Genomic DNA, 23,382 nt, shown 5'->3' with positions numbered 1-23,382 from the left:
GGCAAGCTACAAATGTAACATCAACATCCATAGTGGCTTGGTTAAGGGGTCGGTGTGGCACAAAAAACAATAAAAACGTAATAATAAGAATGTAATACTAGCTTGTACTCGGGCAGCACCTCCGCATCAAATCGATATGAATGATATTGTTTTTTAAATAAAGCTTAAATGAAATATCGATATATCGCCCAGCCCTACACTAAACAAATCCAACTACAGTAACCTCAATCATTCCTGGATGAAGAGACGATAAAAAATACACTCCATCATCATGCAGAAAGTATTACCAGTTGCAAAAGTCAGGTGTCCCAATACTTTTGTCCACATAGTGCCAGCTATTTACAAGTGCGTACAAGCTGAATAAGAAGGTGATTTAGATGAACAGTGATAGCTGTTGTCATCTTCACGTCTGGTCTCCATCATGTTCACTGTATGTGTGTGTGTGTGAGAGAGAGCGTGTTTCGGTGCAACACAATTCGAACATCAGGAGTGTGTTTATACACTGCAGTGCGAGTCCTGCACTGTTCTCCACATATGGCATGGATGTCTCCAAACGCCTCTAAAGTTGACACGGAGTAATATTATCACCATGGTGGCTTTAACTTCCCGGCGCTGAAGTCAAAGTGGAATTGTGGAGGAAAATCACAGCCTGTACTGTGTCTATGTTGTGTGTGTGTGTGGTGCATTTTGAATGTAACAGTAAATCAGTGGTGTCCAAACTGCAGCCCGGGGGAGGTTTGCGGCTTGTGTTGTTTTTTATTGGCTCACATCACATTGTATAAATAAAATTAAAAAAAAAAACTCCCAGCGAAATGGGAAGAATAGAGCAAAAAGGCAAAATGTAAGAATAAAAGGCTCAAGTTTTGATTCTAGTAACTAATACCAACAAATACGTATATTACAAGTCTCTTCAGCTGTTTTCAGTGATGTAGAGTTCACTGTTGACAGTTGTTGCTAGGCAGAATGCACTGGTGAGGTGTAACAATGTACAGATAGGTGACAATTGAAAGCAACGACCCAATATGTGTAACCAGAAGCTTCTTATTTTTCCGACAGAACAATGGTTCAGGTGAGAATGTCTTTTTTTTAGCTTGTCTCATAATCTTCTAGGTGTGTTTTCACATTTGTTTTGGTGGCGTAAAAAAATCTGCCGGTTGTAGAAACTGTGGGAAAATATACCTGCGAGCTAGCTAGCTAGCTAAATGTTTATTTCAGTTGTTAATTTTTATGCCGAATCTCTTAAACTCTGTTTGTGATATTTAATACATTGTTGAATGGTACCCCATAAATAATTGATAGCGTTAGCTATCAATTATTTAGCATTTTGCATTTTGTCAAAACACAAAATGAAGTAGCAATATTGTTTATTTACCGTTCACAGGATTTTAGTGAATATTCCAGTAGTTTTCACAATATTAATTACTTTATCACTGCTGATGTCTTCGGTAGCGAAGTAGTAACATAAGTTATGATGTTAAATAATGATTTGTTTTACCTGTTACTGAAAGTAAGCTAGCTTAAAGCTAACATGCTAGGCTCCAGTGCTATTAAGTGTCACACACTGGTGAATATCTAGCTTGAAAGTAGAGTATATAAGCTAATTTTGATGTGTGTATATATGGTACCTTTTGATTTCTAAGAGTCTTTCATGCTCGACTGTTGTAAGAGCAGCTACGTTGAATTTGTCACTTTTCTATACGTATGTACATTTACCGTGTATCCATTATTTAAGGATCTACAGGCACACATTGGCATTTTTCACAACTCTGCAAGACACGTCTCTCTACTATCTACAAATGCCAACATGTACGCTTACACTCCTGTGGTGGAGAACTGCGTGACTTCCGTTTGGAGGTCCTCTTGGATCCCCAAGCGATCCACGCCTAGTCATGCGGGCGGTCTGTCCGTGGCAGTGGGGGCACAAACGGACACAGGCTCCCTGGTGCTGTTGCGACCCCTGGAGAAGCTGTTCTGCTCCTTGCCGGTGCGGTAGGGCAGGCAGAAATCCCTGAAGCATCTCTTGAAGTTCTCATCCAGGAAGGCGTACAGAACCGGGTTGAGGCTGCTGTTGGTGTAGCCGAGAGCGATGCACAGATGCCAGCTCGCCATCACCAGGAGATTCTTGTTGTCAATTTTCACCATGGTCCTCACGATGATGAAGATATGTATGGGAGTCCAGCAGATGATAAAAGCCGCCACAACCACCAGGACCATCCGGGTGATCCGTCTCAGATTCCTATCCTTCTCTTTGGATCCGGAGAGGAGACGGACGCTCTTGAGGCGCAGGATCATCAGACCGTAGCAGATGGTGATGACCAAGACGGGCACCAGAAAGGCGAAGATGAACACGCAGATTTTTGTCATGGTGTCCCAGTACCACTCCGGTTTGGGAAATATGATTCTGCAATCCACATTGCCTGGGGAGTAAAACGACTGCAATTGAATGGAGAGTCATGTGGAGAGGATAATTTAAGTTTAATAACCCAGCTCCAATGTCTTCTCTTCTACTGCCTCATTACTCCCTCAATTCAACAGAAGCACCTGCCACCAAAACCACTATAAAAAACACTTTCTGCAATTAAGCTAATTGTCTCCTGACTGTTGGATACACTGGATTCACAGTCGCCCTGTCAGTTGCTTGGATTATACTTTTATTTGTCATGTGTTAAACTCTTTGTAGCTGTACTCTAAGGCAATTATAACATTGCTGTATAAGCAAAATGCTTCTGGAGCAAAAGTAGTGATTTCTTGGGGGGTTTAGGTCACTAATGCAGATTGGCAATAGTTTCCAATATTGGTTCAAAAGAGGAAATTAATGCAAAATAAGGCAAAAACTGTAGTTTATCAGAATGTGTCAACCAGTTCCCAACCACTTCTATCCGAAAGCCTGTCTGCATATTCCAATAATTTCATTTTAATATGTCTAGTTTTTCTAGTTTTGACTTTTGCATCAGAGTTTCTTAGAAACTACAAGGCAGATACTTATAAGCAGCTCGTGACAAACCTACAAAACCCCTGACTGCAGTATGTCACTGAAGTACAGTATTTCCCATCTGGATGTCTTTTCATTGAACTGTGGAGAAGTAAGTGATTAGCATGGGGAAGGATTCCACCAGGACATTGTAGCTATGGAGGAAAGATATCAGGGAAAGTGGAATCCATCTATGCTAGCTAACTACTGTTGGAATGTGGTTCAACAAAAAAACAATATTGGGTCAAAAGAGGAAATTTATGCAAAATAAGGCAAAAACTGTTGTTTATCACAATGTGTCTACAAGCATATTCCAAAATTTCATTTTAATATGTCTAGTGTTTTGACTTTTGCATCAGAGTTTCTTAGAAACTACAAGGTAGATACTTATAAGCAGCTGGTGACAAACCTACAAAACCCTTGACTGCAGTATGTCACTGAAGATAGACTATTTGCATTCCCATCTAGATGTCTTTCCATTGAACTGTGGAGAAGTGTGAAGTATGCTAGCTAACTACTGTTTGAATGTAAACAAAAAACCCACAACAGGTTTTAAAACTTCCAAACTGCCCAATTTCTCAAGGGAGGGGATTGTGATCTGCTTCAGCATATCGGAGTACATGTCGGAATTTATATTTCCCTTAATCAACCACAGCTCCCCAGTGTCTGCATCACTCATGCAGCCACAGCTCATAACCCGACCACAACCATGACTTGACTGTAGGCAAGACACACTTGGTATTCACTTGGGTTGCCAGCTGTTTATACATTAATACATTAAAGTGGACAGTAAATCTATACTGCTATGCAAGCTGCATGCTGACTAAGTACGCTGTAAGTTATATCCAAGTTTGATTTCTGTGGTATTGTCCCGTGAGAAGAGGTGTGCGGTGTACTCTGTTTACTGTTTATCCACACGAAAGCTAACCAGTGTCACCAACAGTCTTAGCTCATGTTTTTACATGATTATTGGCTTCATTTTTTATTTACGTGTAATTCAACAGGGCTTTTCGAAACACGCTTGAGTGGCTTGTAACTACCCGTTCTTTATTGGAAGCCATTATTATTAGAAGAAAACATACAGTTGAACCTCCTGTGCCAAACACAATCCATTGTTGTAGACTTGGACCGCCATTTTATTCCACATTTTGACACAGTCTACATGTAGGAAATATGAATAATCAGGTTTAGGGTAAATTTAGGTTTTTAGGTTTAGGTTTTAGCAACATGGTAACTTTCTAAATTGAGTAACAGTACACAAAAGAACTATAAATGACAAATATGCAATATGAAGGATCTTTTAGTGTACGGTTTGCTGAACAGAAATTTTGCATAATGTGCTTTTTCTACAAAAATCCTTCAATTCTTAAGACATTAAATGATATATCTTGATACACAAACATTGGCAACTAGCCTTTTGTGTTTTGCTATTATTAGAAACCAGTGGTGGGAAGGCCTTCTCTGCTGGCCTAAACACTATCAGAATTACCAACATACAAGTACAACTTAAGTTCTAGTGTTTGTTCCCTGAAATTGTATTCAGTTTTTACTTATTTTCCATTTAGTAGCTTGTTTCTTGGCTGTACTGCTTCCAATTGTGTATGTGTCTGTCAGATATGTTTGTCCAATCAGATTGCTGCTTCAATGCGTTGCCATGTTAAGCTAATCTATCCAGAACTCCTATACACTATTAGCAATGGGGATGATTTTTTTGTCATTTATTGTAGTGAATTTCCATGGAGTATGATTCGATATTAATAATTCTTTGTTTATATCACATTGCGTAACACAAATACAGGATCACTGCAGCGACTCATAACATAGCAAGCTACCAAGCTAACTCGTTATCCTCCAATTTATTTGTTCTAACTTAAAACTGTTTCAAACGGAGTGGGGACAAAGGACCACTTCCACACGGAATGGGAGGGCAACCTGTTTCTGTATGTAACATTTCCAATTCAGCATCTATTATTGTCTACTTCAGTGGTGTGGTCCTGTCACTACCTAATTGTATACCTAATTTTGGAGCAGTATAAACCTTGCCTAATTGGAACCAGATTCAGCCTCTGACAAGCTTAATGGTACATTTACATAATATACCCCATATCCCATTTTTTAAATAACTGGACACAAAATTTTTGCATTCAATACCAATGCCAAAAATAGTTTATAGCGGTTAGTTGGTTCCAGACACGATCACGATAATTGAATTTCCACAGTAAATTGAATATTTTTGTTATTATAAAATAGACCTCTTTCTGACTTCCTAAATATGTTTTTTTTAAATTTAGGCCCAGTTATTCATTTAAGTTGGAATTTATTTGTTCTAAACTTAAGAAGCCAAAAACTTACCACTTCCACACAAAATGGGAGGATACCTTTTTTCATTTTTATCATGTTGACCATGATAGCTGACTTCATGACTTGATGCAGTATTAAGGTAATGTCATGCAAGGTAATGTGTCATCATTACAGCTGCCTAGTGACCAGACTACTACATATAACATGTATTTATCACAGGTATTGCAATATGTTTTGATTAATAGATCACAGTCTACTAAGAAACAGCGATCACAATTTCGCAAGAAATGCGATATAGTGAAGGAGTGATAATCGAACTCCAATCACGTCAGTTCAGTTAAGCCAAGAAAAGTTCTATATTGGGTATGGACAGTACTTAAAAAAGAAAAAAAGAAAGAAAAAACAGGTATCGATGTAGTTTTTGAGTGTTGGCATCGACTTGTTATATTCTTGCATTGCTGACAAAATACATCATACTCGTATTAAACTCCAAATTTTTACGTTAAAATGTATTACATAAGGGTATGTGTATTGTATGCATGTACATATGCTAGCATGCCCTCTAAAGCATTTTGAACACAACCCAGAGGGAGCCACAAATGTCATTTACAGTCTTTTACTGTGGCGCATATCTGATGGGATGCTATTATTTAACTCACCTTTGTCTGTCACCTTGGTAACAGCCATGACCATCACAGGGACGGCAACAACGGAGGAGAGGATCCAGATGCAGATGTTGATGATCTTGGCCTTGGCTGGCGTGCGGAAGTCCAGGGCCCTCACGGGGTGACACACGGCCACGTAGCGGTCCACGCTCATCATGGTGAGCGTGAAGATGCTGGTGAACATGTTGTAGTAATCGATGGCGATGACCACTTTACACAGCAGCTGCCCGAAAGGCCACATGCTCATGAGGTAATTGGCGCTCTGGAAGGGTAAGGTGCTGGTGGCAAGGGCGTCTGCTAGAGCCAGGTTGAAGATGTAGATGTTGGTGGCCGTTTTCATCTTGGTGTACCTGGTTTGGGGGGGGCACATGTGAGCACTTTGGGGTTAGACAGTAGCCACGTATACATGGACCCAAATATTCCAATTCCATTTGGGTTATTTGCTCAAACGGAAAGAATGTAACCTTTGTATACACCTCATTCCGAAAGAAAAGTGACAATCCGAATGAATATATAATGGGATTCACAGAGGTGGAATATTCCTTTCCCCAATCCGATTGAGGTATCTTGTACCCGCTCAAACGGAAAGTTATCAGACCGTGTTCTTCTTCTTCTGTTGTTTATTGGCAGTTGGTAAGCAGCTTTCGTGTGCATTAGCGCCATCTGTGGAAGAGAATCTAAACCCTTCTATACGCCATTCACAAGTCCAGTTTTATTAAAAAAGAAAATACAGTAAACCTCGGATATATCGGACTCGGATATATCGGAAATTCGCTCACAACGGACAGATGAAAAAGAACCAATTTTTCTGTAATGCATTTCCAATAAAAATTCATTGCATATATCGGATTTTTTATAACGGATTTCGCCTATTTCGGACAAAATCTCCAGTCCCGTTCCAATGCATTTCCATTAAATTTCCCTCGCATATATCGTATGGCCGCATCATGGTGCTCCGATTCGCCGAATCATGACAGGCCGCTATACAACGTCATTTGCAGCGTTTGCAGCGTTGCCTGCGCGTCCAGGTACATTGGAAACATAGTCAAGGAAGTGCCTTTTTATAACGGATAAAATCCGATTTACGCATATACCGGATATAAATCCGATATATGCGTAAAAGGGACATTTTCCGAAATACGGATTTCGCTTATATCGGACAAAACCAGTGGGAACAATTGAATCCGATATATCCGAGGTTTACTGTACATATCTATATAAAACATGTGCCGAGCTTAATTATAAAATATTAGCAAGATTGAACTTTATCTTTTCCTGTTCCCGGGTGCGTTCTTTCAGCGAATGCTGAGATATGACGTAACACGCAGCTCCAGACGTTGTTCGATTTAAAAAAAATGGAGGCGAGCAATCGGCACTGGACTGCTGCGGAAAGTTTGTTTTTGATTCAAACTAAATTTCAAGACTGGACGAAGGAAAAACTGGCAATACGGAGTTATTCCAACAAGTGAAAGAAAAACTGGAGGAAGTCGGTATCACGTGATGTTGGTGTTTACGCTTTACTGCGAATGCCCCATTGACTATTCTGGTTGATTATAGCGGCGCATGTAGACACGCCATTGGAATATTCCTTTCCATGTATACCATTGCTTTCAGAAAGAGAAAAACTCATGTAAACGTGTCTATTGTGTGCTGTGAGTCTTGATTGCTGTCAAAATGTAACATAGTTAGAAACCAAACTATTGATTTAAGTCTCATTTCCTCTCTCAAAGCAATGAGAATAATAAACGCTTGGATGGAAATGAGAGCCTCTGTGCTCTGCCGTTATGACCGCCATTAAACTCCGCTTACTCATGCTCACGCTACGTCCCATTTAGTGAGTATTTTTTTCTTCTTTTTCGGACCATCTGAGCTGCATGCATGGTGACATTGGATAGCTGACGTTTAATCAACGGGCTTCCTGTTCATTTGAGCTGCAACACTTGAGCAAACAAATCAATGGAACCCCAACCATTACAGCCATGGATCATGTGTAATAGCCCTGCAAATAAATACATTGACTTTACAAAAATCATTACTTGACTGTAAATCAAACATATTCACTTTTCTTTCCGTGCAGTACTTTTACTACTTGTAATAATCACGAACAATGAATATTAAATATTTAAATTAAATATTAAATATTTATAAATATTTATTTATATTTAATAATAATAATAATTATTATTATTATTATATTATGAGGTATGATGTATATAATAATAATAATATTAATAATAATAATAATAATTATTATTATTATTCTATACTAATAGAATATTACTACTACTACTACTACTACTACTAACAATAATAATAATAATTATTATTACTATTAATAATAAAAACAATAATAATAATAATAATAATAATAATAATTGTAATAATTATAATAATAATAATTATTATTATTATTATATATTTAGAAATATACTGTCTAGAAATGAAACAATATGTTGTAAATGTGCTTCAACACAACTTTATCCCGATTGACAGGAAGTGATGGTTCACTCGAGTCCCACTCTCCTCACCTGACCACGCCGTACATGACGAGGACGTTCCCCAGTAGTCCCACCACGCAGATGAGCGAGTAGAGGGCGGTGATGCACACCGCGATGACGACCCTCGCCGTGTCCCGAGACTCCCGACCCACCGAGGCGTTGGTTCCGTTGGGCCCCACCAGGAGCGCATCGGCGAAGGTGGCGTTTAAAGGAGGTAACGACACGTACATGTCACCCGGGGGAAAAGTGGGGAACTCCATTTCTGGGTGGGTGGGAAAAAATGAAGGTGAGAAAACGGCAAAAAAAAAAACAAGAAGAGGTTTTATTTTCCCACGGCACCTGCGAGGTGGCGTACGGAGACTGCACGACTAAATAATCACAGAGCGTGGAAAAGCTCTTCTCTCGTTGTTTCTTTCTCTCCCCCACCCCACCCCCCCCCCCCCCACTCCCCCACTCCTTTACTCACTCACTACCCTTGCTCACCCACACTCTCTCCATAGCTTTCTCTCTGAAGAAAATCTCTTAATCCTGGTTCTCAAATGGGGGTTCCATAGTTCTCATGGGAGTACTTGAAGGCACTTCACATAAATTTTTAAATGTAAAAAAAATATATATATATTTGCCTTTGTCTTTACATCAGTTAACTTTCTGATACTACCCTGCCATAGATTGGCCATTTGGACCTAATCCATCCATTTGATACTGCTTATCCTCACAGGGAGTGCTGGAGCCTATCCCAGCTGTCTTCGAACAAGAGGCGGGGTACACCCTGGACTGGTCGCCAGCCAATCACAGGGCACATATAGACAAACAACCATTCACACTAGGGGTGTAAAAAATATCGTTTCAGAGATATATCGCAATACTTCGTTCCATGATACTGTATCAATATTAAAAATGATCACATACTACAGTATTAATTGGCCCTGTACCCTAGAAACCACCCATGAATGATACGGGAAAAGGCCGAAATGATACTGTGTCAAAGCCCAGGGAAGTGATACTGATAAAATACAGAGTTTAACCATGTCCAGTATCAGCCCCCGTAGCTGTCCACTCAGAGCGCGCTGCTCTGGTATCGTGCCCGTGAAACAACCAATCAGAGAACAGCACACAAGTGCTTAGTGCCTAGTGCTTCTCCAGTCACCAAAAAACCCAAACTTGATTAATGGAACTTTAATTGTCAGACATTGATAAGATAAGACTGTTGATTAAATATTATTGTTGAAATATTTTTGCAATTATTGTGTTTACACTGTTTAGATATAATACATGTAATAAACTGAACATTTTCTGGAAACAAAATGCTCTTTTGATTAAATAGTACGTGATAATAAGCTCATGATTAAATAGTATGTGATAATAAGATCATCACATGGTTTGTCTGGTATCAGGTCCAGTATCATGCCCCCGCGTGCCAGTATCAGCCCGAGACCGATATATTATTAAACATTGACCAGTCCAGTGTGTACCCCACCTCTCGCGCGAAGACAGCTGGGATAGGCTCCAGCTTGCCCAAATGAGGATAAGCTGTATAGAAAATGGATGGATAACACTTAATATACAAAAAAATTGGTAAAGCAAAACTTTTATCCAGTCTTGTGTATTAAACTCTTCATTGATTGATGGTCCTATAAAAATAAATACTAAGGTTGCCCCAGGCACCCACCTTTTGATGTTTCAGTATGTGAGTTAGGGGGTACTTTGCTGGAAAATATATTGCACCAGGGATACTTTCCTGGACTCTAACTATAACTTTTTTTTTTTAGCCTTTAGCCTTTCAGTCCGAATTTAAAAAATACATAAAAATCCCAGGGTGCCCCCCCCGGCCAAATCATTTGATTCTTCAGTGTGTGTGGTTGGGGGTAGTTGGCTGGAAAAACAATATAATCCACAGGAGGTACTTGGCTGAAAAAAGTTGAGATCCACTGATCCAAGAGGAGTTGTCTCCAAGCGTGTTCACTGTGACTTACCCAAAATAAAAACAGCAGGGAGCCGCTCATGTTTTGCTGTTTGTTTTCAACTTAATCGGGAAAAAACTATTCCAACCAAACAATGGCAAGCCGATAATTTAATTAATATTTTGATATGACAACTCCCTTTCGTGTACAGTACCTGCTGGAGAAACCTGATCTATAAAGTATACAGTACATACTATATGTGTACTTTCATGATTAAAATTTGTATTATTCTTATTATCGGTACCTTGGAAAACTTTTTAGAGATGGGCATTTTACAGTTTTTACTGCAAATTTAAATCTCTTCCATTGTCTGACTCACAAAGGAACCACAGACCCAGGCCCCACATTGCAAATGATATGGTCCAATCTGTCTAAGGCTGGATTTACACTTGGGCCTTATACAAAAGTGGAAAAAATCGGATGGCACACGGTGAATTAAGTGAAACCAAAATTACAGAAAAGCATATGGATTTAATGGAAATGAGTAAGACCCTTAAACATGCACAACGATGAGCCAATTCAAGAAACAATACAAGCAGTTGATGTTTGCTAAATACAAGGATGAAGAGTCTTGAACCAGTCATGATGTGCTATTCATATCACTATATTGACACTTACTATGGTACCCATTATGTCATTGGATGGTCATATCACCTTGTACTTCGGTACGTGATTAAAAAAACAACAAAAAAAAAACCTTGAACCATATTAGGAAAGCAGGAAGTGAACAAATGTAACAGTTACTGATTGTAGTCATATCACCTCGTACTTCGGTACGTGACAAAAAAAATAAAAAAATTAAAGAAAAAACAAAACAAAAAAAACTTAAACTATATTAGGAAAGCAGGAAGTGAACAAATGTAACAGTTACTGATTGTAGTCATATCACCTCGTACTTCGGTACGTGACAAAAAAAATAAAAAACTTAAAGAAAAAACAAAACAAAAAAAACTTAAACTATATTAGGAAAGCAGGAAGTGAACAAATGTAACAGTTACTGATTGTAAAAGTACCAGATGGAGGGGTAGGATTTAACAAGCTTTGCTTCTTCCTACTCCTTTTGGACATGTGGAACTGTGAACTGATTATGGGATGCACTCAATTGTAATCTGATGCATGTTCAAATGAAATAAAACCATTACCATTATAAAATATGCATAATACTTCAATCTGGTCAGTAATATGTAGTTGTATTTCTGTGTTGTGGCTAGCTAATGTCAGTCGTGTAGTAGTCTATATGTTTTTTGCATGTTGTCTCGGGTGTTGAGTAACAAAGTGAAAACACTGTGATATTGACTATGAGTCACTTGGAAATGGATGCACGTCGCCCTAAAATTGGATGCGGCGATGTAAATCCAGCCCAATCTTTATGGCTTACACCATTCTCAGTGAAGCCTGGACAAAAACAAAACAAATATGGCGCTTGAATAACTACAATCTTTACTGTATAATCTTTGTCTGTGCTTGACTAACCCCGTCCTCCATCGGCATTGGAAGCAAAACAGGTTAAATATCTCTCGCTCATTTGTAATATCATATATCCCACTTACTGAAAGGGTCCAGTCTCATGCTTGTTTGCACCTGACAGCCAACATCTAGCATTTATGCGTGCGTTAGTATCACTTCGCTAATCCCTCAATGTTGTTCCAGCTCAATTCGCACTTCTTTATTGAGCCATTCCTCTTCCCGCTGCCTTTAACAGCCGTGGGCGCCTGACCATGGCCTGTGGCCTTATGTTAGTGGAGTCATTAGTGTATGCACTGTCACTTGGCAGTCACCTCCATGAAATTACCTGACTAACTCACAGCAGTAATTAAATTACATGTCACAAGCGAGGCTGTTGCAATATTTAACAAGGTTCCCGATGCCGGTAATAGACCAGCAATCATCATAGCTCATTATGATTTGAAGCTTATGAATTATTTTGTTGTGTTTTTTTTTTCCTCCCAATATGTATAGTAAATGTGTCGTGTTGATTACATTTGAGTAGACAAAGAAAACTGTGACACACTTAATGGTCTATATTAGTCAATATTTAATCAATGCTCCACAGCTGTTCAGCTACATGAAACCTTCCTTCAAAGTGTAATTCATCAATAAATGTAACCTGTTGAAGGGTACTGACAAATGCACACCCAAATTTTGCTAGTGTGTGCGCTCTGATTCATGCACACATTTCCCCTTCTTGATTGCATGCATGACAGCACTCCAGTCCCTCCATGCAACTTCTTCAGGGCAACCAACATATTTCTTAATTGAAGTAAAATACATTCTGAAAGGGGACATATTTTGCTTTTTCCACTTTTCTGACCGATAAATGTTGCATGATGGTGTTAAGCTATGCCAAAGTTTCAGATTGAAGGTGAGTTTAAGATAACTCTGAACGCTCTAACACCGGCGGACATCCTTATATGGGCGTGCCTGGGTACAAGCTGAGTGGGACCAATCACAGCGAAAAAAGGCCATGCCCAAAGGCGGGCCTCGGGGTGCAATAAAGTAAAACAGACTGTTTTGGAAATCCAAGGAAATACAACTGGAATAGGTGCAGATTCTGGAAGATCTAGAAAGCTTTCTGTGTGTAGCTGCTCTATAAAAGTCACCAATTCTACACCAATGGCTGAAAATGAGCATAATAGGTCCTCTATTAATAAGACTGGACATAATCTAGTAGGTCAATACAGAAACAGAGAAGTAACGGGACTAGCAAACAAGCATGGTCCAGCACCCGTCTGAGATTATCTATTGAGAGAATACTGCGATAAACTATGGGTTAAGTTTTCACATGAGTAATTGCTTCTTTGAGCAGAAAAAAAACATAAATTTCCAAATGTAGGTGTGCATCTATGTGCGTGGTATTGTCACTATGCAACATGACCTTTTAATAAATCCACATTTCAGCAAAACAACACACACACAGAAAACAGGCAAGAATGGGCCAGCCTACAGAAGGCAGAGCATCATGTCTTGTTTTCATTGTTCCAGTGAAAGATGGTTCCTTTATGGCTGCCTACAATGGAGAGAAATCGTTGGAAGGCATTGTTTCGGCCCTTTTCTTAAGAGTATAGTTTTAATTTCAGCTTCAGAAATGTTTTCTAAAAGCTCTCTGGTTCTACCATATCTTACTTATTGTTTGGAAATATGGAGTAATAACTATAAAAGCAATCTTCACTTGTGTGGTAATTAATTAATTTCATTTGAACATGCATCAGATTACAATTGAGTGCATCCCATAATCAGTTCACAGTTCCACATGTCCAAAAGGAGTAGGAAGAAGCAAAGCTTATTAAATCCTACCCCTCCATCTGGTACTTTTATAATCAGTAACTGTTACATTTGTTCACTTCCTGCTTTCCTAATATAGTTTAATTTGATTTAATTTAAAAAATTTTGTTTTTGTTTTTTTGGACCTTTGAACCCAGCAGCCTCAAGCAAGAGACCCAATCTGTTACATTTGTTCACTTCCTGCTTTCCTAATATAGTTTCATTTTTTTTCATTTTTTTATGTATAGCACATCATGACTGGTTCAAGACTCTTCATCCTTGTATTTAGCAAACATCAACTGCTTGTATAGTTTCTTGAATTGGCTCATCGTTGTGCATTGTTTGAGGGTCTTACTCAATCCATTCCATAGTTTGATTCCACATACTGAAATGCTATGGCTTTTTAACGTAGTCCTAGCAAAGAAGTGTTTCAAATGTACTTCTTCCCTGAGATCATATTTCTTCTCTCTTGTAGAAGAAGTATTGGATGACATTTTTCGGTAATTGTTTATTTTTAGCCTTATGCATTATTTTAGCTGTTTGAAGATGAACTATATCAGTCCTTATTGTGCAGTTTGGTGTGCTATTTAAACCTTCCTTGTTCCCCCTGCTGCAACACTGTAATTGGCACCCCACCTGTCCTTGTCTTCTCCCACCTTTGTCGTGCCCTGTGATTAATTTCTCCCTGTCTTCGTCACAGCCATTGTTGTGTTCATTTCTGTTTTTAGTCTCTCCTGGTGTGTTCTGCCAGCCTTTCTGTTCGGTTCTTGCTAGCTTGCCAGCCTTTCTCTGTGTGTGCCTTTTTAATAATAAGAATAATGCCTCAGATTCCTAAGGCCGCCACAGGTGTGCGGCTGCAACAGCCAAAAACCGCCGGCTTGTCTGCGTGAGATGTAGCCACACGGACTAGACACCAAAAGGCAATATTTCCTGGTGTGAGAGCCTTTTATCGTATATAGGGCTAGATGAGGGAGAAGGCAGCTTGTTGTGGGGGTGGGTGGGTCAACGAGGTTATCAAACAGACGCCTCCCGTCACATGTGTCTCATTGAATTCAGCCTCCAACATCTCCCAGAGTGCTTGGCGGTACATTATAGTGCTGACAGTTAAACCCACACGCTGACACAGGACTGATCACAACACTCAATCTCAGCCACAATAGTCCAAATGGGACCGCACGCATGAAACGAGCTACACGGCAGCTCTGATAAAACTTTAATTTCCGTCACATGGAGGCCAGTACGTACTTGGTACAGGGTCATATTTGTTTGTATACGCCCCAAATGAAGTACTGGAAATGATAAAGAGCTACAGCAGGGGTCTCAAACACGCGGGCCGCGGGCCAAATGTGGCCCGCAGGACACTAGTTTGAGGCCCCCGCCTTGATATGAAAGTTTAATGTTAGTGCGGCACGCGCAAGTTTGATATGGATGCTGTATGGTATCATGTACCCAGAAAAAAATATTACGTTTGATTAATGTTCATGTTAAAGGTTAAATAACTGTTAATAGTTATCCTCCCTATCTGTGTGGAAGTGGTAAGTTTTTTGGCTATTTAAGTTTAAAGGAAATAACTTGAAGGCTACCGTTTAGGTTGCTAGCTCTCTAGTTTCCGAGTTAGCATGTGTCTCAAGACCCTGCAGTTGCGCAATATGTTGTAAATAAAATGTGAGTATAGTCGTGTTTTGTCATGTCTACAGGGCTCTAATAATGCTTTGTTAATTTTAATCTGAAAAAAATAATTTGTCTACCTACCAACTATATGTGGTTTCTTAAGTTTTTATTATTTGCCGTTTTATGATTATTATTATATTTATTTATTCATTACTGATTGATTGATTTTCTTTATTCCTGATTTGTTCATTTATTTTTCATCTTATTTTGTGTAGAAAAATAAAAATTAAGATATTTGAGAACAGTGGAATGTTTTATCAGAGCTTTTCTTGTAGAAAATCGAAACCAAAGCAAATTTTATTCATTTTTCTGTTTTTAATAATGCGTTTTTTTTTTTGTTGTTGTTTTTTTGGAAAACCCGATGCGGCCCCGTCTCGCCCAGACCCAAGCTCAAGTGGCCCCCAAGTAAATTGAGTTTGAGACCCCTGAGCTACAGTATGTGTGTGCGGCATGCAGCGCTCCCTGATAAAGGCTTCTCAAACCTGTGTTGCCTTTTTGGGTGACCAAAATAGGCTTGAAGGAACAGGATACCATGCAAGCAAAAATGCTGTTGTTGTGTTATGACTGCTCGTCTCCCCTTGGGGAAAATCACTCATGATTAGTCTGTACAGGCAGCATGATTACACACATTTCTCATCAGCCCAAAGGAAAGCTTGGGAAGCATTACGCCGACTCCACCAAGGGCAGGAAATACACAACTGTTAAAGATGGGGATGCTATTTGCATCAAGTCAGATTCTATTGCTATCTTCTATGTTCAGCATGAACACTTGATTTCTTATTTTGCATGTTTGTCATAACAACATGCAGACTTCGGAGTGGTCTAGTCCTAGGGTTTTCTTACTCATGCTCCCTTGCCCAGAGGACAGCCGAAAGGCTGTTTGGTTTAAAATTAATAACTCAATAAGCCATAATTAACCACCTTTTGTTCTGTCAACTCAGCCATTAGCTGCCGGATTAGCGGTTCACAGATGATGACTGATTCCCTGAATATATTAGGATATGTCGGCTGTCCTTTGGGCTTGAAAGTTAGAAAAGCCAAATGGCTGGGCTGTGGGACTTCTAGTGAACATATAGAATCTGGGAGGCTAGAATAGAATACGCTAAATTAATGTAACTGCTGCACGGTGAACAAGTGGTTAGCGCACAGTTTGCATGCGTGGGTTTTCTCCGGGTACTCCGGTTTCCTCCCACATTCCAAAAACATGCTAGGTTAATTGGCGACTCCAAATTGTCCATAGGTATGAATGTGAGTGTGAATGGTTGTTTGTCTATATGTGCCCTGTGATTGGCTGGCCACCAGTCCAGGGTGTACCCCGCTTCTTGCCCGAAGACAGCTGGGATAGGCTCCAGCAACCCTCGTGAGGATAAGCAGTAGAAAATTAATGAATTAATTAAATTAACATAACAAGACAATAAATGAAAAAATAAAAGTTAAGTAAGATAAGCAAGTTCACCAAGCTCCCGATCTCATTTCATGTCCGTCAGTTGGAATTAACATTTAAAACATGTTAAATTCTATACATATTTCAATATGTAAGTAGCACATGACTATAACTTGCAAGACCAACCAACTACAAAAAAAAGTGCAACTTTTTGACGGTAAAATAGAATATACTATATGGTTATGTTTCCCAATCCTATTGGTAAATGGTCTTCCACTCGCGCCAAGGCACTCAAAGTGCTTTGACACTGTTTGACACATGCCGTCCCCTGTCTCGTTAAACCGCATTAAAACGTGTGAACGCTATTCCTTAGTTTTATTTTACTCATCGTTCTCCAGTCTTAATGGATCATCATTAACAATTTATTCTCGATCGGTTCTCATGCTGGTGCCATTAACTTTATGAGGATGTTTACCTCAGTAAAACTAAGTAAAACTAAAATCATGCTGTTTGGTAACAGCAGAAAGGACACGTACTAACAAATACAAATAGACGGTGTAGACATTGAAAGGGTGAAGGAAAATACATTTCTGGGGATCACAATAGATGAAAATATGAGCTGGAAACCTTATATTACAAATATACAACATAAGGTGGCCAGAAATATTTCAATATTGAACAAAGCTAAATTTGTTCTCAATCAGAAATCACTCCACACTCTTTATTGCTCTCTGGTTCTACCATATCTTACTTATTGTGTGGAAATATGGGCTAATAACTATAAAAGCAATCTTCACTCGCTAAATGTACTGCAAAAAAGGTCAGTAAGGATAATTCATAATGCTGCCTACAGAGAACATATTAACTTCTTATTTCTACAATCTGATATAGTTCATCTTCAAACAGCTAAAATAATGCATAAGGCTGAAAATAACCAATTAGCTAAATATGTCATCTAATACTTCTCTACAAGAGAGGAGAAATATGATCTCAGGGAAGAAGTACATTTGAAACACTTCTATGCTAGGACTACGTTAAAAAGCCATAGCATTTCAGTATGTGGAATCAAACTATGGAATGGATTGAGTAAGACCCTCAAACAATGCACAACGATGAGCCAATTCAAGAAACAATACAAGCAGTTGATGTTTGCTAAATACAAGGATGAAGAGTCTTGAACCAGTCATGATGTGCTATACATAAAAAATGAAAAAAAAAACTGAAACTATATTAGGAAAGCAGGAAGTGAACAAATGTAACAGTTAACAGATTGGGTCTCTTGCTTGAGGCTGCTGGTTTCAAAGGTCCAAAAAAACAAAAACAATTATTTTTTAAATTAAACTATAATAGGGAAGCAGGAAGTGAACAAATGTAACAGTTACTGATTGTAAAAGTACCAGATGGAGGGGTAGGATTTAATAAGCTTTGCTTCTTCCTACTCCTTTTGGACATGTGGAACTGTGAACTGATTATGGGATGCACTCAATTGTAATCTGATGCATGTTCAAATGAAATTAATTACCATTTCCATTACCATTACTGTTTTCCATCAGCTTTCAGTGTCCCATGCCTAAGATAAATGGGTACAGTGGATATATGTCCATACTTTATGAATGGGCTTTTAAACATTCAGAACTTTTCAAAGGTCAGAGAAAAGCCACGCGTTTCTTGACATTTTCGTCCTCCATGTTGCCGAGTAAGATTGGAGAAAGTGAAAAATGGGTATGAAAAACGGCTTGTTCAACCTTTTGTGTGTGTGAGGCTGTTGTGAAACACAGCGACAGTAGATGCTGTACTATCACACTGACTGACATATTGTTTCTTGATTGGCTTGGGGGGTGTTGATCCTCTACTGTTGTTACTGATGCTCCTCTGGCGGACGCTCAATTTACTTTACCGCGGACCCATCTGTCAGGACCCCCATTGGTTTAGTCCAAGTGGATGGATGATGAGCCATGATGATGGCCTGATGGTGAGATAGACATGTACAGTATGGAGGCTGGAGTGGATTCATGCAAATGTAGTCCACTTTGAATGAGGGTAAAAAAAAAAATGTGCTGCTGTGAAACCAAAACCAAATTTATTGGCAATTTAGCAGTGTAGAAACCCCCTACGGACCAACTACATGTATCATTTATTCATGCTCCTCATGAATGCAAGAAGTGTCTTTATGCCTGATCAATATTTGCTGCTGCTTTAAAAGAAAGAGCAAGCCCTAACCAAATAGAACAGTTGTGTTGTGTTTATGGTGCTCCTGTGGGATATTTCTGTGTCTAGGAACCTGGTTCATTTTGGTAGTCGGAATTGTGTTGGATGGGAATGGCTTTGCTGTGAGTGTGTGTGTGTGTGTGTGTGTGGGCCGCCGTACATGCGTGGGAGTGGGCAGTGTCAACAAGGCAGGGCCATTAATTGCAATTGCGGTGTCAGAAGCTCACACAGATAAACACCGCAACACCGCTGTGTGCTTTAAAACACATTGTTCAGTTTTTGCTCTTGTAAGTGGTGGTGGGGGGGGAGGACACACAACACCTGTGCACACTATATATGTGCACACATGGTTTTTTGACAGTGCAGAAAGTCTCATTCTTCCTGTGTGCAGCTGTGATGCACAACAAAAATGGGCATCCTGCAAATGTGTCTTGCTAGCGGACGGACGGTCAAACTCGCCCCGGTTTTTCTATGATTCGGTTTTCATTGAAAATTTCAGAGGATGTTTCTAGCAGAGGCATTTTGTTTTCCTACAGTTTTGGATATTTTTTGGTTTTTATTTATCTATGGTGGTTTAGTGGTTAGCGCGCAGACCTCACAGCGAGGAGTCCAGGGTTCAATTCCACCCTCGGCCATCTCTGTGTGGAGTTTGCATGTTCTCCCCGTGCATGCGTGGGTTTTCTCCGGGTACTCCGGTTTCCTCCCACATTCCAAAAACATGCTAGGTTAATTGGCGACTCCAAATTGTCCATAGGTATGAATGTGAGTGTGAATGGTTGTTTGTCTATATGTGCCCTGTGATTGGCTGGCGACCAGTCCAGGGTGAACCCCGCCTCACGCCCGAAGACAGCTGGGATAGGCTCCAGCACCCCCTGCGACCCTCGTGAGGAAAAAGCGGTAGAAAATGAATGAATGATTTATCTATCCTCTTTTATACTGTTATACAACAGAGTGACTGGGATTATTTTCTTATATTGTATGTCAAAAAAATTATAAATGTTAGTTGCTGTGGTAGACTTCAGGTTAATACTGCCACACCTTTATTTTGAAGCTTACTTTGCACTGAACAGGACCCCCGCCCTGTAGACATTTTATGTTGTTGTTTAATTCACTCTTCAGGGCAAGAATGATAGCACCCTGTGTACTCTGCCTAGCAACAAGTGTCCACGGAAATGCATTACAAAAAAATTACAAAATTTATAGTATGTATACTTATATATATATATATATATATATATATATATATATATATATATATATATATATATATATATATATATATATATGTATATATACATACATCTTTGTATACATACAAATACATTTTCTAATATATATATTTTTTATATAATATATAACAAATATGTATACATCTTTGTATACATACAAATACATTTTTAAATATATTTTGTATATATATAGTATGTGTATATATATTACATATGATATATTCCAATGTTCACCAATTTATATATAATATATATATATATATATACATACATCTTGTAATGAATATATATAAATATATATATAATATATATATAAATAACTAGGGCAAACTAGAGAGCTAGCGACCTAAACGGTAGCCTTCAAGTTATTTCCTTTAAACTTAAATAGCCAAAAACTTACCACTTCCACACGGATAGAGAGGATAACTATTAACAGTTATTTAACCTTTAACATGAACATTAATCAAACGTAATAATTTTTTCTGGGTACATGATACCATACAGCATCCATATCAAACTTGCGCGGGCCGCACTAACATTAAACTTTCATATCAAGGCGGGGGCCTCAAACTAGTGTCCTGCGGGCCACATTTGGCCCGCGGGCCGCGTGTTTGATACCCCTGTTCTATGTGATTGACTGTAGAGAAAATAAGTGGATGCATATTCTAAACTTTGAATGAAGTTGATGTTCCTGAAATTCCTGAATTCTTCCACTCCTGTCAGAGAGGGATTGATTTAATATAATGTTTAATATTGTATATAAAAGTACTGCCTCATATTGAGAACTGTGACTAATAATGACTCTTCCGTGTAAGTAAATGATTAGAAAGTCACCCAAATGAGGGTCTTGTGTAAAGCCATTGATCAATAGCGATCAGGCATTCTGACAACTCAGCACCAACGGCCAATCAGAGTGGAACGTTGTTATTCGAGTCCTAAGAGAAACTCTCTTTGACTTTTTACAAATTAATTCACACTAACTTAATGTACCTAATTCATCTTTCACATAGCAACGTAAACAGCTCATGACTTCAATCAATCATAGCTCAATAAATATTGATTTTTTTTTTTGGTAGGAAGGTTGAATGGTTTGTACAAAAATCAATTAGTCACACTAATAGTTTATCACCCAAACAATATGGTGGCACCTCTGATTGCAAAGTCACAGATGCTTGCCAACTCCGTCATTAGCAAGGTAGCACGTTAAACAGACAACGTCCCCCCTCAAGGCGTCAACACTGTGATTGACAGCTTTTTTATTTATTATAGCGGCCAAATGGCACTTTCACAATATGTTGCTTCTATTTTTTTTTTTTTGTGTGTGTGTGTTTTTTTTTTCATTCTCAGCAGCGCTCCAGCATTCAACGGGCACAGGTTCAGCAGATTCAACTGACAATTAGTTCCGCATGAGTGATTCGTCTGGGACTGGGACTTGATTAGGTTCTCTGATTTTCCGCCCGGCTGGAAGAAGCCAGCAAAAAATGTCACAAGAGACGGCATTAGAACATTATAAAAAAAAAAGCAGAAGTGAAAAGCAGTCAGTGAATAAGACGTGGAGATGCTTGTCTATTTGTTTTGTTTGGTTTCTGCTGGACGAGAACATCCAGTGGGGACTCAAGATTTGAAATGTTGCTCCAGGTTTTTTCTTCACGCCAAAGGCTCTGATTGGAAAAATGGCCGTCAGTCATCTCACACGAGACCTGTGAGTAGGGGTGTGTATTGGCAAGAATCTGGCGATACGATACGTATCACGATACTAGGCTCACGATATGATATTTATAGGTTATCACATGGTTTGTCTGGTATCAGGCCAGGTATCATGCCCCCAAGTGTCAGTATCAGCCCGAGACCGAAGGTCTGGCTAGCCATGTGATGATCTTATTATCACATACTATTTAATCATGAGCTTATTATCAGGTACTATTTAATCAAAAGACAATTTTGTTTCCAGAAAATGTTCAGTTTATTACATGTATTATATCTAAACAGTGTAAACACAACAATTTTTAAAAAATATTTCAACAATAATATTTTATCAACAGTCTTATCTTATCAATGTCTGACAATTAAAGTTCCATTAATCAAGTTTGGGTTTTTTGGTGACTGGAGAAGCACTAGGCACTAAGCACTCGTGCGCTGTTCTCTGATTGGTTGTTTCACGGGCACAATACCAGAGCAGCTGGACATGGTTAAACTCTATATTTTATCAGTATCACTGCCCTGGGCTTTGACACAGTATCATTTCGGCCTTTTCCCGTATCATTCATGGGTGGTTTCTAGGGTACAGGGCCAATTAATACTGTAGTATGTGATAAATCACGATATATTGCGATACTGTTAACAAGGCGATATTTTTTTTCTTTTTCTTGTAGTTAAAGATTATTTCCTGGAAAAACTGAATTACACCAGCAATATACACTTACTAAACACATTTTAATTCCATTAGAACAGTATGTTATGCTGTATCACAAACTTAAAGTGTAGCATTTGGATAAATAAAGCTTTAACATCCAGGTTTAAATTTACAAAAAAACCTATAAAAAACAAATAAATGAAATTATGTCTCAAGATCCAGCTCAAATGTTCACATTCTGTTAGCTGTGAAAAAATGCAGAGTATACAGTCCCTGACTTATCCACCATCAGAACAGTATTTTTGTGGAACAAAGTAACTAACATCAGTAAAAAGTCATTTCAGGATGCTTGAAATAACCATTATTTAACAAAATAGTGATATCAATTTGAAAAACAAAATACCTGCAATATCACAGTACTACTTTTGTAGTACACAAAAGGACCTTCGCATTGCTTGCTAGCGGCAGGTCCTTATGGTGTCTCGCAGATTTGTCGTGTTTCCCTGAATACTTTATTGGGGCACGACACATTTTCCAAACGGCATGGGTTTTGTCAATTTGTGCACACCCTACTTTGTGTAGAAATCCAAAATGTGTCCACACTTCAGCCTTGTACGCCGCAGGGGCCGCTGTTATGTGCTGGCATTCTGCCATGTTGAATTGTGTTTATGTGTGAGGACGTTTCACTCGTCAATCTCCTTCAACGTCCTTGCCTAATTGACTACGTAAGTGCTGCCACCTAACGATCGGAGGTTTGAATTCAAATCACAAATGAACCTTTGCCGTGTCTGCACTTGAATAAATACCATATACAGTCTATGATAAATTGATAAATGCCTAAAAATATCCATATCATACTTTTTAATATCGATACAGTATC

At 38.9% G+C, this 23,382-nt stretch overlaps 1 protein-coding gene across 1 annotated transcript; it reads right to left on the bottom strand.

Annotated features, from left to right (window-relative positions):
• Positions 1-902: 902 nt before the first annotated feature.
• Positions 903-8,847, bottom strand: oprd1b (opioid receptor, delta 1b). Its single transcript, XM_058084806.1, has 4 exons — positions 8,775-8,847; positions 8,466-8,697; positions 5,932-6,287; positions 903-2,417 (listed from the first exon to the last, which is right to left on the bottom strand). Exons 2-4 carry the CDS (start codon positions 8,693-8,695, stop codon positions 1,888-1,890), a joined length of 1,116 nt encoding a protein of 371 aa, XP_057940789.1. The 5' UTR covers positions 8,696-8,697; positions 8,775-8,847; the 3' UTR covers positions 903-1,887.
• Between the last annotated feature and the right edge of the window lie 14,535 nt (positions 8,848-23,382).

Source organism: Doryrhamphus excisus, chromosome 10 (genome assembly GCF_030265055.1).
Source record: "Doryrhamphus excisus isolate RoL2022-K1 chromosome 10, RoL_Dexc_1.0, whole genome shotgun sequence".
Lineage (NCBI taxonomy): Eukaryota > Metazoa > Chordata > Actinopteri > Syngnathiformes > Syngnathidae > Doryrhamphus > Doryrhamphus excisus.
This window is presented reverse-complemented; position numbering and strand designations above follow the sequence as displayed.